This window comes from Watersipora subatra, chromosome 3, assembly GCF_963576615.1.
Source record: "Watersipora subatra chromosome 3, tzWatSuba1.1, whole genome shotgun sequence".
Classification (NCBI taxonomy): Eukaryota; Metazoa; Bryozoa; class Gymnolaemata; order Cheilostomatida; family Watersiporidae; genus Watersipora; species Watersipora subatra.
In genome coordinates this window covers 55536450-55551636 of record NC_088710.1, presented here as the reverse complement: position 1 = coordinate 55551636, position 15187 = coordinate 55536450, and the positions used below count along the sequence as shown (strand labels likewise).

Here is a 15187-nt window from a genome sequence, read left to right as displayed (position 1 = left end):
TTAGCATTAATATCAGCCAACTGTCTTGGCGTGGATAAATCTTATAACTTTTAATAAGGTGACTGAGTGGATTAGCTTTCTGTATGGCTGTGAAGTTTGGCTTGCCTCGATAATGAGATTAGATGCTTCAACGTTGCTCAGAATCCCCTCCAGCGTTTCCTTCCATTATGCAGGCAGCATGGCTGTACTGACTATGGCTCGACTGTTCCATGAAAAAACGACGAATGGATAATGAGAGTTTTTCTCAACGAAGTGACAAGGATTAGCTTGACTCGGAGGGCGCTGCCGATGAGCACTAACTATCGTTATTGATACAGCCTTAACTCGGTTAGTATCAATTCTGTAAAATAATTAATCATTTATAGCGAGATGTGCATAGTCTTACTGTAGTTATTGGACACAAATATTGGAAAAAGAAGCTATTTGTCAACTGCTGACACTAACTCTCTCACTGTGGGCGCCAAATGTCTTGCTCGGTGTTCGATTCTCTGTCAAATTTGTTACTATTTAGACAAATAAGAGAGCGCAATAGAGTATTTCTATAATATACTAATATTACTAGCTTCTATGCACCTTATCATAATAGTACTGTCCTCCTACCAATTATCAAAAATCCCACTTCCGCTTCATGCTAATATAAATATGAAGTTATTACCTCTTGATAAGAAAAGAAGGTTGCTAGATCAGAAATTTTACGCAACTTTTACCGGGGAACCTTTACATACAAGCTACTTTGCTTAGAAGAAAGTGGAGATACGAGATGACTTTGAAGAAAAAATTTTGTTTGACATAGTAAATACCCTTTAAGTTACTAGGATTCCCACATGCTCTGATTAGATGTACCAGTGATCGAGAGCACTCGGTACATGTCTCAGCAGCTAAGACATAAGGAAATCACAACAAAAGTATGAAAATTTGTTTAGTATTAACTTTGGAAGCTGCTATAACATCAACACTTGTGCATTTTCTCATTCTTTCCTTAGCCACCTTCACTCCTCCATTCGCCACCTTCATTCCTCCATTCACCACTTTCATTCCTCCATTCGGCACCTTCATTACTCCATTCGGCACTTTCATTACTCCATTCGGCACCTTCATTCCTCCATTCACCACCTTCATTCCTCCATTCGGCACCTTCATTCCTCCATTCGCCACCTTCATTCCTCCATTCGCCACCTTCATTCCTCCATTCACCACTTTCATTCCTCCATTCGGCACCTTCATTACTCCATTCGGCACCTTCATTACTCCATTCGGCACCTTCATTCCTCCATTCACCACCTTCATTCCTCCATTCGGCACCTTCATTCCTCCATTCGCCACCTTCATTCCTCCATTCGGCACCTTCATTCCTCCATTCACCACCTTCACTCCTCCATTCGCCACCTTCATTCCTCTATTCACCACTTTCATTCCTCCATTCGGCACCTTCATTACTCCATTCGGCACCTTCATTCCTCCATTCACCACCTTCACTCCTCCATTCGCCACCTTCATTCCTCCATTCACCACTTTCATTCCTCCATTCGGCACCTTCATTCCTCCATTCGGCACCTTCATTACTCCATTCGACACTTTCATTACTCCATTCGGCACCTTCATTCCTCCATTCACCACCTTCATTCCTCCATTCGGCACCTTCATTCCTCCATTCACCACCTTCACTCCTCCATTCGCCACCTTCATTCCTCCATTCACCACTTTCATTCCTCCATTCGGCACCTTCATTACTCCATTCGGCACCTTCATTACTCCATTCGGCACCTTCATTCCTCCATTCACCACCTTCATTCCTCCATTCGGCACCTTCATTCCTCCATTCGCCACCTTCATTCCTCCATTCGGCACCTTCATTCCTCCATTCACCACCTTCACTCCTCCATTCGCCACCTTCATTCCTCCATTCACCACTTTCATTCCTCCATTCGGCACCTTCATTACTCCATTCGGCACCTTCATTACTCCATTCGGCACCTTCATTCCTCCATTCGCCACCTTCATTCCTCCATTCGGCACCTTCATTCCTCCATTCACCACCTTCACTCCTCCATTCGCCACCTTCATTCCTCCATTCACCACTTTCATTCCTCCATTCGGCACCTTCATTACTCCATTCGGCACCTTCATTACTCCATTCGGCACCTTCATTCCTCCATTCACCACCTTCATTCCTCCATTCGCCACCTTCATTACTCCATTCGCCACCTTCATTCCTCCATTCGCCACCTTCATTCCTCCATTAGCCACCTTCACTCCGTCATTAGACACCTTCATTCCTTCATTCGCCACCTTCATTCCTTCATTCGCCACCTTCATTCCTTCATTCGTCACCTTCACTCCTTCATTAGCCACCTTCATTCCTTCATTCGCCACCTTCATTCCTTCATTAGCCACCTTCATTCCTTCATTAGCCACCTTCATTCTTTCATTCGCTACCTTTATTCCTTCATTAATTATTTTAATTTTTCCATATATATTATATTATTTAATATTATATTGCAGGCTTCTATGCTGCATTTGCCTTCCTATTGATATTAAGTAGGCTTATTATTTTTATTAGACATATTATTTTTGTTAGACTGAGCACTTGCAGATTATACAAGTAATCATATAAATACGAGAAGCCTGGGTACTAGTAGTCTCTGGGTATTAGTAGTGTCTGGGTACTAGTAGTGTCTGGGTACTAGTAGTCTCTGGGTATTAGCAGTGTCTGGGTGCTAGTAGTGTCTGGGTACTAGTAGTCTCTGGGTATTAGTAGTGTCTGGGTACTAGTAGTGTCTGGGTACTAGTAGTCTCTGGGTATTAGTAGTGTCTGGGTACTAGTAGTCTCTGGGTATTAGTAGTGTCTGGGTACTAGTAGTGTAATATTGCTAGTTACATGGTTTGACAATGTGGTGACCTGAGGATAGCTAATTAATTAACTGAAGAAGTCATGCTAGCAAGGATTGTAACTCAATGAGCTATGCTAGCAAGGATTATAACTCAAAAAGACATGCTAGCAAGGAAGGTAATTTAAATACGATACTAGCAATGATTCTAACTTGAGAAGCTATTCTAGCAAGGATTATAACTTGAGAAGCTATGCTAGCAAGGATTGTAACTCAGAAAGTCAGGCTAGAAAGGAATGTAGCTCAAGAAGTTGTGCTAGCAAAGATTGTAACTAAAGAAGCTAAGCTGTGCTAGCGAGGAACTTGCGTTAAAAAGGCATGCTAGCAGAGTTCTATCTCGTGGACTTTTGCTAGCAAGGTGTTTAACTTAAAACTAGAACTTACTAACATTTTGCTGAACTGTACACATTGAAAACTTTTTTAGATATATATAAAGAAGTCTCTCTGTCAGTAAGTCCTAGCTAAGTGTTTTGAGTAATAATATCTATGCTGCACTGCAGTCTGCTTTGTCATAAGGGTTACACCCACCATGAGCAAAAATTATTAATTGCATAAATGTGTTATTGTGCCCACCTCGCTCTGTGTGGATGTTCTATTGAATCTGTCATGATAGGCAGAGTCTAGATGAGACCTAAGGCTAAACATTCATGAGCAAACTCTGAATACGAATGCGTTACTACAACTTCCTGATGGCATGAATAGCATTGGAACTTAAATTTAGTGGATAGAGATAAGATACATGGGATCTTAGCAACTACAAGACTGAGTTCTCCAAGTTGACCTCTCAAAACTAACCTTTAACAACTGTCAGAGTTTTTTCATGGACGCCTGCTGCATGAAGATCAATAGTCGTTCATCTGGTTTACATTTTACATTGTCCTTAAAATTTTGAGACTAGCATAACTTAGGTTGGCTATCCTATTAATAACGTTGAAGGTATCCTGCTGTTCATTGTTTACAATAACACAAAGCTAATTTCCTTTCCTTGCTGCTTTATCTAGCATAAGGCCTGTTGTTCTATATTCTATAAAAGTCAATCACATATATTGATCATGATAATACATTCCACTCAGAGTCATGCAGTCACAGCGGCAAAGTTAGCTGTGATTTCTACTGGATATAACTTGGCAGTTGTAAATCTTGCTCTTGCAAACTCATTTCCAGTTGGTAATTGGAGCAAGGGTGAGTTTTACAGAAGTCAAGCTCAATGAGATATTAATGATTACTAACGAATAAAATATTATGTATGATGACCTGCACCATTTTAACTTGGAAATACAGAAAAATTTGTTGCTTTTACTTCTTAAAAACACAAACAACAGCCTTGAACAACAAAAATGAAACAAAAACCCAGTCACCATAATCTATACCTGTTGGTTTCCAAAGTAGGTTTTCAACATTTACGCCAAGTCTATACATACCAAATTTTTTTCCATCCATCCCAAATCATCTTGTAGATTTTAATACAAACACGAATTATCTTTTAAAATGATTTTTGTAAAACTTACTTTGTTTTTACTGTGGTAGTGCAAGAACTTCATGACTGACTGACCCGACACAAAACGGTTAGTAATTTCTAGCGATCAGGTGATAAGCAAGTTCTCATAGATCAATAGCACGAGTTATGTTCACAGCTCTAACATAATATTTGATTCACAATGCAGAATGACTGTCATGAGAGTTGTGACATGTTATATTAAGGCATGACATTGATCGGGAATTTGCATTCAATGCTACAGCTGCCATGTGTACTGCGGCAGATCAGAATACAATGAATATAAATATTTTCAGTACTGCGGTAGGGAACTGGAGCTATTTTGCATAGCAATCGATAGTCTCCCACTTATCTTCTTCTCCTGTTTTTTGTCTAAAATCTCTTTTTACAATCGCTCTATAAATCTAATTACTTGAACAATATACTCTTATATCTAATAAACAAATGTAAAAGAAATATTTTTTAACGTAAAAGCGAAACACAAAGGGTGTAATTTGAATGCATTAAAGACGTTAAAAAGAAAAATATGACAGTGAATAGCAGGTGATATGCTAACTGTAAGGAGCTTGGATGTGCATATCTCAGCAGCAGTGAACCAAGCAATAGAGAGGGCATTAGACATTAACACACTTTCATATAAAACTAGTTAAAAGTTGTAGTCAGCTGTAACAGCCTCTGAAGCTGCTGATACTAAAATCAAACATTCAGATAAATCCTTTTGATGAGATGCTCCAGCACATAAATGAACCTCATTGAACAAATATGCTCTACGTGTATCTCCGAGTCCGCTAAGTACAGTTGAAAGGTCAATAACAAATTGGTATTCGTTACAAAACCTACAACTAAGAATTCTGGCAATACACTGTATAATATGGCCCTTTTGACATGCTTACTTGTAATAGTTTATTGAACAGACAAGATTAAATGTTGGCTAAATCATTTATTAATATGTAGAATTCAGACACAAAATGTAAACAACCAATTTGGTATATTTGTCTGTTTTTAATTTTTGTAATCACATCACGTATTTGGTTTTGAAATGTCAAACTAGACTCACTAATTACTTCAATTAATGTGCTACCAAGCGCCATTCATGTCTAACACCTACCATTCAGTAAGCAGCTGGTCTCAGCCTCATCTAGACGACAGTATAAACCATATGAGGCTGTTACTCCGCATCAGCAGACTATCACACCGTTTTTCAAGCGTATAAAAACTGAACTGAGAAGCAAAATATTTCTTACGGTCTCTTTTATTTCCCTAACAAATATCCAACGTAAAAAAGACAAATTGGCTGCAAGTTAACTGCATTGACCTTAAAAGCATTTTGTTTTCAGTTAAACGTATTATTTGAGTTTCAAGCACCCTTCGTGTGTAAATAACATCTACTCCTAGTGACATCCTGAAGAGTAATTGTCCTATAGAATTCTAACTCTGTTACTATGTTTGTTACTGATGTTACATGTACATTCAGGACATGAGGGCTGATAGCTATCACTAATCGATTATTCACCGGCAGTTATCACAGCACTCCTGACCTTGATGGACAACTTGGCATGAAGTGTAGGCTTCAAGTCTGGTTTTAACTAGAATATCATTTAAACGCAGTGCTGCCAAGAATGTCATTTAAACGCAGTGCTGCCAAGAAGCTGATGAGACCGGAGTGCAAAGATCGACATGATGGACAGAGCTTGTGAAATTTTTTGGCTTGGAACAGCATGAAAATTTTCAGCATTTCAGTGTACGTAGTTAAAATATATTGGCTAATTCACAATTAATTTTATACATCTCAAATGTATTAAAATATATTTATAGAGGAGTTACCAATATTTTAGCGATTCAAAATTTCCTATTCATGTTCATATTATATCTTATCACAACTGGTCCAATTATGTAAAATTAGATATATATCTAAAGAAGTCTCTTTGTCAGCAAGTCTCCTAGCTGTATTGAGTAAACTATCTGTGCTGCAGTCCGCTCTGTCATAAGGGTTACACCCACCATGAGCAAAAATCACTAATAACATAAATGCGTTATTGTGCCCACCTCGCTCTGTGTGGATGTTCTATTGAATCTGTCATGATAGGCAGCGTCTAGATGAGACCTAAGGCTAAGCATTTGTGAGCAAACTCTGAATATAAATGTGTTACTATAACTTCCTGATGGCATGAATAGCATTGGAATTAAAACTAAGTTTATCATGAAAAGGACTTTCAAGGTTCAATATATTTTATCGGCTTTTGATCTGTGTCAGCAGAAATATTTACTTCATTTCTAAATTTCTATGTTGAAATTTAGAAATGAAGTACTAAGATCCAACTGCTGAGAAAATTGTGACACCATGATAAAAACCTTATTTTTAAACAGATTGATTGACAGAATGCACAAATATTATAGGCAAACCAAAAGTAAAATGGACAAGTATAGAAGTAATTCTACAGCGACCCAAGAGAATATGAAGACTTGAAATCATAAAACTAAATTTAAAACAAACAAGAATAGAAAAGACCCTACTGTAGAACAATAAAAGAATATAAACATTCAAATCACAAAAAAATTTAAAAATGCAGGTATAGAAGAGAATCTACCGCTTAGCAACCAGGAAAAATAAGCATTTCAATCAAATCAAATAAGCACAAATACCATTCAAGCATATCTAACTCAACAGATTCTCATGAGCACTTCCCAACAATAATTTATCATCTTACGACTAAAATGAAAACATGACCCGTATATAATAGACCAATTAGAGAATGCTCAAATATTTGCTTCAACATGTACTAGATGTCAACTATTGATTGCATGCACACATGAATGATTGATCTATCCAGATGGTTATTTACCATAGAAGGACGAAAATAATCAAAAAATATAATCTTAGGTTGAAAATCAGTTCAACAAGCACCTATACCTGATAACATATTAGCACAAAACTAAATTCTCAAAGGACAAGATTGATTATCTATATCAACTCAAAAGGCACCAACAAACAGATTAACCCTAGCGGAATTAAAGCTGAACATAAATAAGTCAAATCTAATGGAGCAAAGGCTAAATACAAACAAGTCAACTCAGGTTAAATACATGTTCGGTTTCTACTTGGAGAAACTAGGTGGACACCCTCACCCTACTGCCACTCAGCAAGAAATTCAGTGTGAAACTTCTTGAACTTTTCCATGACCACATCAAACTTCTCCTTTTCTGGCAGAATGGTGCATCTGTAGAAAAGTTACATTTTAGATCTGCCGTGTTGTCATATTTAGTTGTTAGCAAAAACTCTGATGAGTTGTGTAAAGCTGTTCGGGATGACACAATAATTCTAGCAGCCAAAACAAGAAAATAAGGCTAATGCTTAACAATTCATGCGTGTTACATACTGCATTTTTTCAAAGCCAGCAAAGTTTATTACTAACCAATATTTAGTTTTTATCAAACAATTCGTATCCAATAATAGATTTGTCACAAGTTGAAGTTTAGTTTAGTAAAATACATACTAAAACTTAGGTAGCTTTAAGTATGTGTTTAGTAAGCTAAATTCATTGAAGTTAAATTCAACATTTGTTATACGTCAGTCTTGAAGGTAGGAACTCCTACGGTACGTACTGCACATAGTAATGTTACATTTTATTGCAGATCATAACTACTAAATACACTAAAGTTACTGTAGGTAACTATAGTTACTAAGGTTAACATACTATTTTGTTACTAATTTTTAATATGTACAGTACATATATAGAATTTTGATGATATTTACCAGGGGGTGTTTGCATTAGACATTTACTATGGGTTTCTATACCTCTCTATATGCCATTTTCGCTTTATGATGCTAACACTGGAATGAATTAAAATTGTATGGCGGGGTTCCACTATATATATCTTTCTATAATGTGATATTTGCATCACTCACTCTAGATACCAGTGAACCTACACATCGATGAGTTTACACTTATGTTCATGTATCTCTGAGATAATGGAACAATAAAAACAAATTATTGGTTATTATTTTCTTAATTCAATTTTCCCACGACCAAACACGAGCGAACCGATTGGTTTGGGAGATTTATGATAAATGCGCATGTGCACACAACTCCCGAAAAATTATCCGTTAATGGCCGTCACCAAACTCTTGTAACGAAATCTTATCAACAAATTTAACTATTTTTCTGTAAAGTTGTATAAGTATAATAATGATACAAAACGCATAAAAACCTAATTAAATATGTTACCAAGCCTTTGAAAGGTTACCGCAAATTCCTAAAACTAACCCATCTGATCGGATTATACATAAATAGACAGATTTATTTGGCCGAAAATCGTTATTAAAACTTGCTAAGCCTCACTTTTATTTAAGTTAAGACCGGAAATTAAAACGCTGAGCGACAGAGAATAGAACGATTAAGTCGTGCGCATTTCACAAAAAAAATAACGTGCACATTTCACCAGTCTATAGCATTGTCGAATTGCCGAAAGTTTCTGTAACTAACGTAGGAGTACTGAAATCGTTTCATTTTTGCCGATTTTAAAGTAGCTGAGTACTTTGGTATTCTAACTGATGTCCAACGCAGTGTAAGTAAAGGAAATGACAATGATATTTTTTCTAACGGTTCTTATGAGATGATTACAATAATTAATCATAAGTTTGGCTGACTACAGAACAATGACTACGTAGTACAAATTTAATAAAAATTTATATAAATATCACAACTTCGTGATATTGTTAGCTATGACGTTTTGAAATGTAAACAAAATTGTGCATTGGTTTTATATTATTACTATATTAATAATATTGGTTATTCTAATAATATCAGTGCATTTTACTTCTAATATTGGCCAATATTGCATTTCTCCTATTGCAGGGGGAGAGATATAAACATATAATCTTTTCTTTTCATTATTACTATTTGTTGTATATACTAACACCCACACCCAGTACATTACAGCTACCATTGCAGTTATCCTATTGCACAGCAGTGCCATTTGACTGCTAATATTGCATTTCTAAACCATCAGTACCCTTTCTTTTTTCCAATATCACTTTGGTCGTGGGCTGTATGACAGTAGAATTTCTAGTTACCAATAATTTAGGCTTTTACATATAGGTTTTTATACATCTATATTTTTCAAAATTTGTCGTCTGTCTGTCATCTGTTTTCTGTCGTCTGTTTTCGGTATGTCCAGCTATAGCTATTAAATTTTTGGAATTAAAATTCCACACTTTGCTGGACTTGAACTCACAAAGATTACTAATCCAGCGCTTTAACCAGGAGACCCCGGAAGCTCTTTCCATTGCTAGCTCTTACTTTTTCCATTTTCATCCTTTTTCGTTTTCACACCAAAACGATGTATTAATTTAAACTCTATGAACTCTTTTAGCTCTATGAAACGCGATGCTTTTTCGTTCTGGCCATATTAAGGCTAATTTGTTTTCGGCAAAACGATATCAACAATAGATTCTCTCGAAATTAAAATTTGGCAATTGTTGTACTGATTACCACAAAATAATGATTTTTATTGGGTTTTCTCAGTTGGTATCAATTGTATCATTAGAAAATCACCTGTTATACATACATACTTGCTATTTATTTCACATCTACATTTGTTTGCTCTTCTAATTTATTTACGCTGCTCCGAAGACTTTTTCCCAGCCACACTACATTTTCTTAATTCTGATAACAGCACAATAATTCATAGATACTTCCACGCTGAATGATGCGTTAATTGAAGTTCTATGAGTTGTATTAACTCTATGAAACATGATGTTTTTTCCGTCTTCACTCTACTAGAGCTAATTTGTTTTCCGCAAAAATAATTTTAAGATTAACAGATTCATTTGTTTCGAAATTAAAATTTGTTGATTTTATCTCAGTTCAGCTTGTCATCCGTTGTTGTAAAGCCATTCACAAACAGATGATAAACAGTGATCAAATCTTAGTTAAAAGTTTCCTAAAAAGCCTACGAAAACTTCTTTCAAGTAGGTTTTTAGTAAACTAAATTCATATAAGTTAGATTCAGCATTTATGTTACACGTCTGTCTTGAAGGTAAGAACTCTGCACGTAGTACATTGAAATGTTACATTTTTTTGCAGATCATAACCACAAAATGCACCAAAGTTATTGTAGGTAACTATAGTTACTAAGGTCAACATATTGTTTCGTTACTATTTTTAATGATGCTGATTTTTAACAGGCAGTGATTGCATTAGATAATTACTATGGGTTTCTATACCATTCTACATGCCTATACGATATTTTCACCTTATGATGCCAACACTGAAACAAACTAAAATCATATAATTGTATACCAAATAGTTTTTCATTGTAATCATAGCTGAACAGATTATATTTAGCCATTACTTGCTAATGATTTCAATTTTACATTTAAACACATTTACAGTTTTATTTTTCTTCCTAATTTATTTCAACAAAACACTTCTTTCATGATATGAAATTTCAAAGTTGTAGTTGTTTGAAAAAGCTTGAAAACCTTTACAAATGTTTTCTTTTTCTTCTCAATTCATTTGAACTGCTCAAAAATATTTTCTCATGATATGAATTTTAAAAGTTAGAATGGTAAATGTTGTATACTGTATATTAAATAAAAATAAACTTTCTGCTCGAAGACTTTTTTATTACTCGAGCAACGCCAGGTAGTACAGCTAGTCTCTGTATATAAATGTCAATGTTTGTCATTTGTCCAGTTATAGTGATTAAAATCTAGCAATACTAAATCCATACGGCACTGGGATACGGCACTGGGATACGGCACTGGGATACGGCACTGGGGTACGGCACTGGGATACGGCACTGGGATACGGCACTGGGATACGGCACTGGGGTACGGCACTGGGGTACGGCACTGGGGTACGGCACTGGGATACGGCATTGGGATATGGCACTGAGATACGGCACTGGGATACGGCATTGGGATATGGCACGAGGATTGAACTTGCAACGATTGCAACCGCAAGTTTGCATACACATGCACCTAACCACAAGACAAAGCCGTTTTTAACTATTTATCCACGGTGTCTTTATCGCTAAGTGGGGATACCCTTTTTATTATTGATTAATATTACCTTTTACGTTTGGTTCGTATTTTTCCAAATTCATCACTTATTTTTTTAATTTTCAAATGTGACGTTTCAATTTCAAATGTTCCATTACAGGCTTCAGTTTCCGGTTTTCTTCATGGAGATGGCTAAAAACTATTAAATTTAAAGCTTGTACACATGGGCTGTTGTACCTTAAGTAGGAGTTGTTGTACCTCGCGTAGGAATTGCATCTACACTTTCTCTCTGTTCAATCAGACAAAGAATCCGACAAAAACAGTCTGATATCTCATTTTTACGTTTGTACCAGTATCAAGAGGTACCAGTATCGTCATATTTAAAGGTTGAATGAATAGCTTCAGTTACAATAGTAACCTTGTTAAACACACGCTTCTATGTCGTCATTGTTATTATTAATTAAACAGATTGATTATTTTTATTTTGTTTTCTCAGTTCGTAATAATTATATTATTGTCAAAATCATTTTTCATTGTAATTATTGTAGCAAAACAGACTATTTAGCCATTACTTGCTAATTATTTCACAGCTAAACACCTTTACAGTTGTTTTATTTTTCTCTTAATTTATTTGAGCTGCACAAAACACTTTTCTCATGATATGAAGTTTAAAAGTTAGAATGGTAAATGTTGTATATGTTGAATGAAATAAATTCTCTGTGCCTTTTTTATTATCCGGACAACGCCGGGCATTCACCTAGTAGTTTTATAAATGACATTTGTTTGATGCTGTCTATATGTAACCACTTGAAAGCGGTTGTTTTGTGAACTCTGAAACAATTAAATTAAACTACAGTACATTGCTATACAAGTATATGTTCCAATATGCAATGGTTTCAGCATAAGAAGCAAATTTGCAAACGATTTATCTTTTTGTCAAGGCTTGAAGTTTAATGTTATTCGCAATTAAAACAATATTACTATGTTTTGTAAGAAAGAAGGAAGAAAAGGAAACACTTCAACGAAATACCCAACTAGGAAACAGTTATAATAGTGTAATTAGTTCTAGTTACTCCATCCATTAAGCATTGCAGCGTATATGGTGTGACACACAATTACCACTTCGTTTAGGGGAAGACAACTCGCAATAAATAAGCTGGTAGTTCAATGTGTACAGTGCACTGAATTTTAAGAGCACCTGCCATAGGAACTGAACAACCCATCTTCTTAAGCAGACCAGAATGAATACAAACCATGACTAAACAACAATCCTTAAAACTAAACGGTTTCCAAACAGTTGCAGTTAGTACCTCGACATATGAGTGCAACAACATACGCAGAAACTGGGATACGAGCAGTATTTTGAGTGAGTTTCTTCTTTAAGATATGTGTAATGTTTTGATACAAGCATTTGAGCCGATTCTCGATGGCCACAAGATGACCACTCAAGTAAGCGAGAGGCCACAAGATGACCACTCAAGAATGCGAGAGGCCGCTTTCGCGAACAGCATTGCTCGGTCTTCTTCCTAGAATCAGTTTGAAAAAAGTTTTTAAAGATTGGCTAAAAGTTATAGCGAACGCGAGGCAAAAGACGCTAAACCGGAAAAGGATCATGAAAAATTAGGACGACAAAATTAAAGCAAGTTTAGTAAAAGATTAAAACTTAGCTTCAAGTGTGTATTTAGTGAGCTAAATTTATTTAAGTTAAATTCAAAGTTTCTGTTAGTTTCTGTTAGATAGCGTCACAGAAGTTTAGTACCGAATGCGTTGCTGTCAAGTCTCTCTCTCGAACCACCGACAGCCACTATGTCTGTCTCGAAAGTAAAAACTTAAAGTATTGTACATAGTGATGTTACATTTCATTGCAAATTATAACAACTAAATAGATATTGGTTACTTTGTTAGCGTAGGTACTAAATTACAACAGTTAAAAACAGGCTTTTCCACGGTAATACATGCATCCTGTTTTAAGCGGTTTTTTCATAGTATAGTAACGGATTAATTTGTATTTAGTTACTTTATATGAGAAATAGTGCCTTGAGACACGAGTAAACTGACATATGAGCTCAGTCTCAGAACGCATTGAACTCACATGTTGTGGTATGATTATATGTTTGAATGTTAGTGTTTCGCTTCACAAGGATGTTGGTTGTGTAAATATAGCTCATTGCTACACATAGAACTCGTCTAAGCCTTACAGCCAGAGCAATATGAAAACCTTCATAAACCTCCCCTAGAAGTTTCTTCGACTCTAATTATGCATGCTGGTAGATTGAGCTGACCAAATGACATACCTGAAGTGGTATGTTCCCTCTCTTTGTTTGAAACCAGAACCTGGTACTACACACAGCCCAGTCTTCTTGAGCAATTCAAAGCAATAAAACTCATCAGGTGTGATCTTTATTTCATCTACTCCGACCTTATACAAATTCTACAAAAGCACAGAAAGTCTGCTGTAGAAGCCAAATTGGCAGAATAAGGTACGCGAAAAACATGTCTTACCGACCAATAGCAGCTGTGTACTAGTTTTTCTGGTTTATCGTCGCAAAAGTGAGACCTAACTTTACTTTCCATGTTCGCAGCAAAATGATTTCAGGATAAATTGACAACCCCGCTAACAATGCACATCATTTAACAAATGAACTGATGGTTAAATTTCCTTTCAGTGTGAGTAATAAACAGAGCTCACAGATTGGGTGTATTCGATGGCCTTCTTAGGGATCTGCACTTGAGGAAAGCAATACATAGCTCCCTGTATGTTGTTACAGCTTATTCCATCAATGGCATTGAATGTTGATGAAACGAGCTTGGCTTTAGCTTTCAATCCATCGAGGACTTCAGCCTTCTCCTACAATCACAATGCATAAATATAGCAACAAACTTGGGATAAAGTTGATAGTGAAATTAGCTCCTTCAACAAACACTAAGCAAAGCATCGTAATCCCTCCTGCTACACAGAGGCTATGTTTCAGACCCACCTGCAAATGGCGAATTTGCACGAACTGAAAACTATACTTTTTAAAGTATGAGTCATAGTTTTAATACAGTGGACCCCTGCCATATGACATTACTAAATTCTGATGCTGGCATTCTAAGGCGAAAATGTCGTATTGAGGAGTATAGAAACTATAGTAATTTTCTAACGCAAACCTCCGGTAAAAACTAATAACATCAAAATTCTTTATACGTACTATAAATATTAAAAAGTAGTAACAAAATAAAATGTTAAGCTAAGTAACTATAGTTACCTACAGTAATTTTAGTGTATTCAGTGGTTACAATCGGCAATAAAATGCAACATTACTATGTACAGTACTGTATAGAGTTCTTACCTTCAAGACAGACAGTGGCTAACCGCAATGTGAGAGATTCAGACAGCAACACATTCGGTATACTACACTTTTCTGACGCTACGTAACATAAACTTTGAATTTACCTTAAATGAAATTAAATTATCGAACACGCACTTGAAGCTAGGTTTTAGCATGTATTTTACTAAACTCAACTTTACGTTTGTCACCATCTTAATTTTTTACTACCTGTTTTCGGCACCTTTGCCTCGCTTCACTATAACTGTTAGCCGACCTTATAAAAACTTTTTTTTCAAACTAATTCAACAAGACTGAGCGATGCAGTTCAAATTTGAATTTCTGAGTTGATGTTGATGTCGTATGGTGGGGAAAATGCTGTAACGAGGCCCGGAGAAACTTTTGTTCAGCATTGTAAGGCGAAAAAACTGTAAGACAGGGACGCCGTAAACAAGGGGTCTACTGTACTTCAGAAAACTTGAACTGCTTT

General features: G+C 36.1%; 2 protein-coding genes across 2 annotated transcripts in view; both read right to left on the bottom strand.

Annotated features, from left to right (window-relative positions):
- Nucleotides 1-127: 127 nt before the first annotated feature.
- On the bottom strand, nucleotides 128-2421 carry LOC137390758 (uncharacterized). Its single transcript, XM_068077080.1, has 2 exons — nucleotides 931-2421; nucleotides 128-202 (listed from the first exon to the last, which is right to left on the bottom strand). The coding sequence occupies exons 1-2, from the start codon at nucleotides 2419-2421 to the stop codon at nucleotides 128-130; spliced, it is 1566 nt and encodes a 521-aa protein (XP_067933181.1).
- A 4170-nt stretch (nucleotides 2422-6591) lies between these two features.
- The window catches only part of LOC137392314 (alanine aminotransferase 1-like), a 31120-nt gene continuing 22524 nt past the window's right edge, over nucleotides 6592-15187 (bottom strand). Inside the window, exons 10-12 of the mRNA XM_068078994.1 lie at nucleotides 14079-14237; nucleotides 13684-13820; nucleotides 6592-7601 (exon numbers count right to left, since the gene is read on the bottom strand). Coding sequence (XP_067935095.1) covers nucleotides 7511-7601; nucleotides 13684-13820; nucleotides 14079-14237 — 387 coding nt within the window. The 3' untranslated portion in view covers nucleotides 6592-7510. The remainder of the gene's footprint in view (nucleotides 7602-13683; nucleotides 13821-14078; nucleotides 14238-15187) is intronic.

What these genes read in the sequence shown, in the direction of transcription:
- LOC137390758 (XM_068077080.1), bottom strand. Translation starts at nt 2,421, where the DNA reads ATGAAGGTGGCTAATGAAGGAATGAAGGTGGCTAATGAAGGAATGAAG. An exon ending in ATGTTATAGCAGCTTCCAAA is followed by an intron (nt 203 to 930) that starts GTTAATACTAAA and finishes TTCATGGAACAG; the next exon opens with TCGAGCCATAGTCAGTACAG.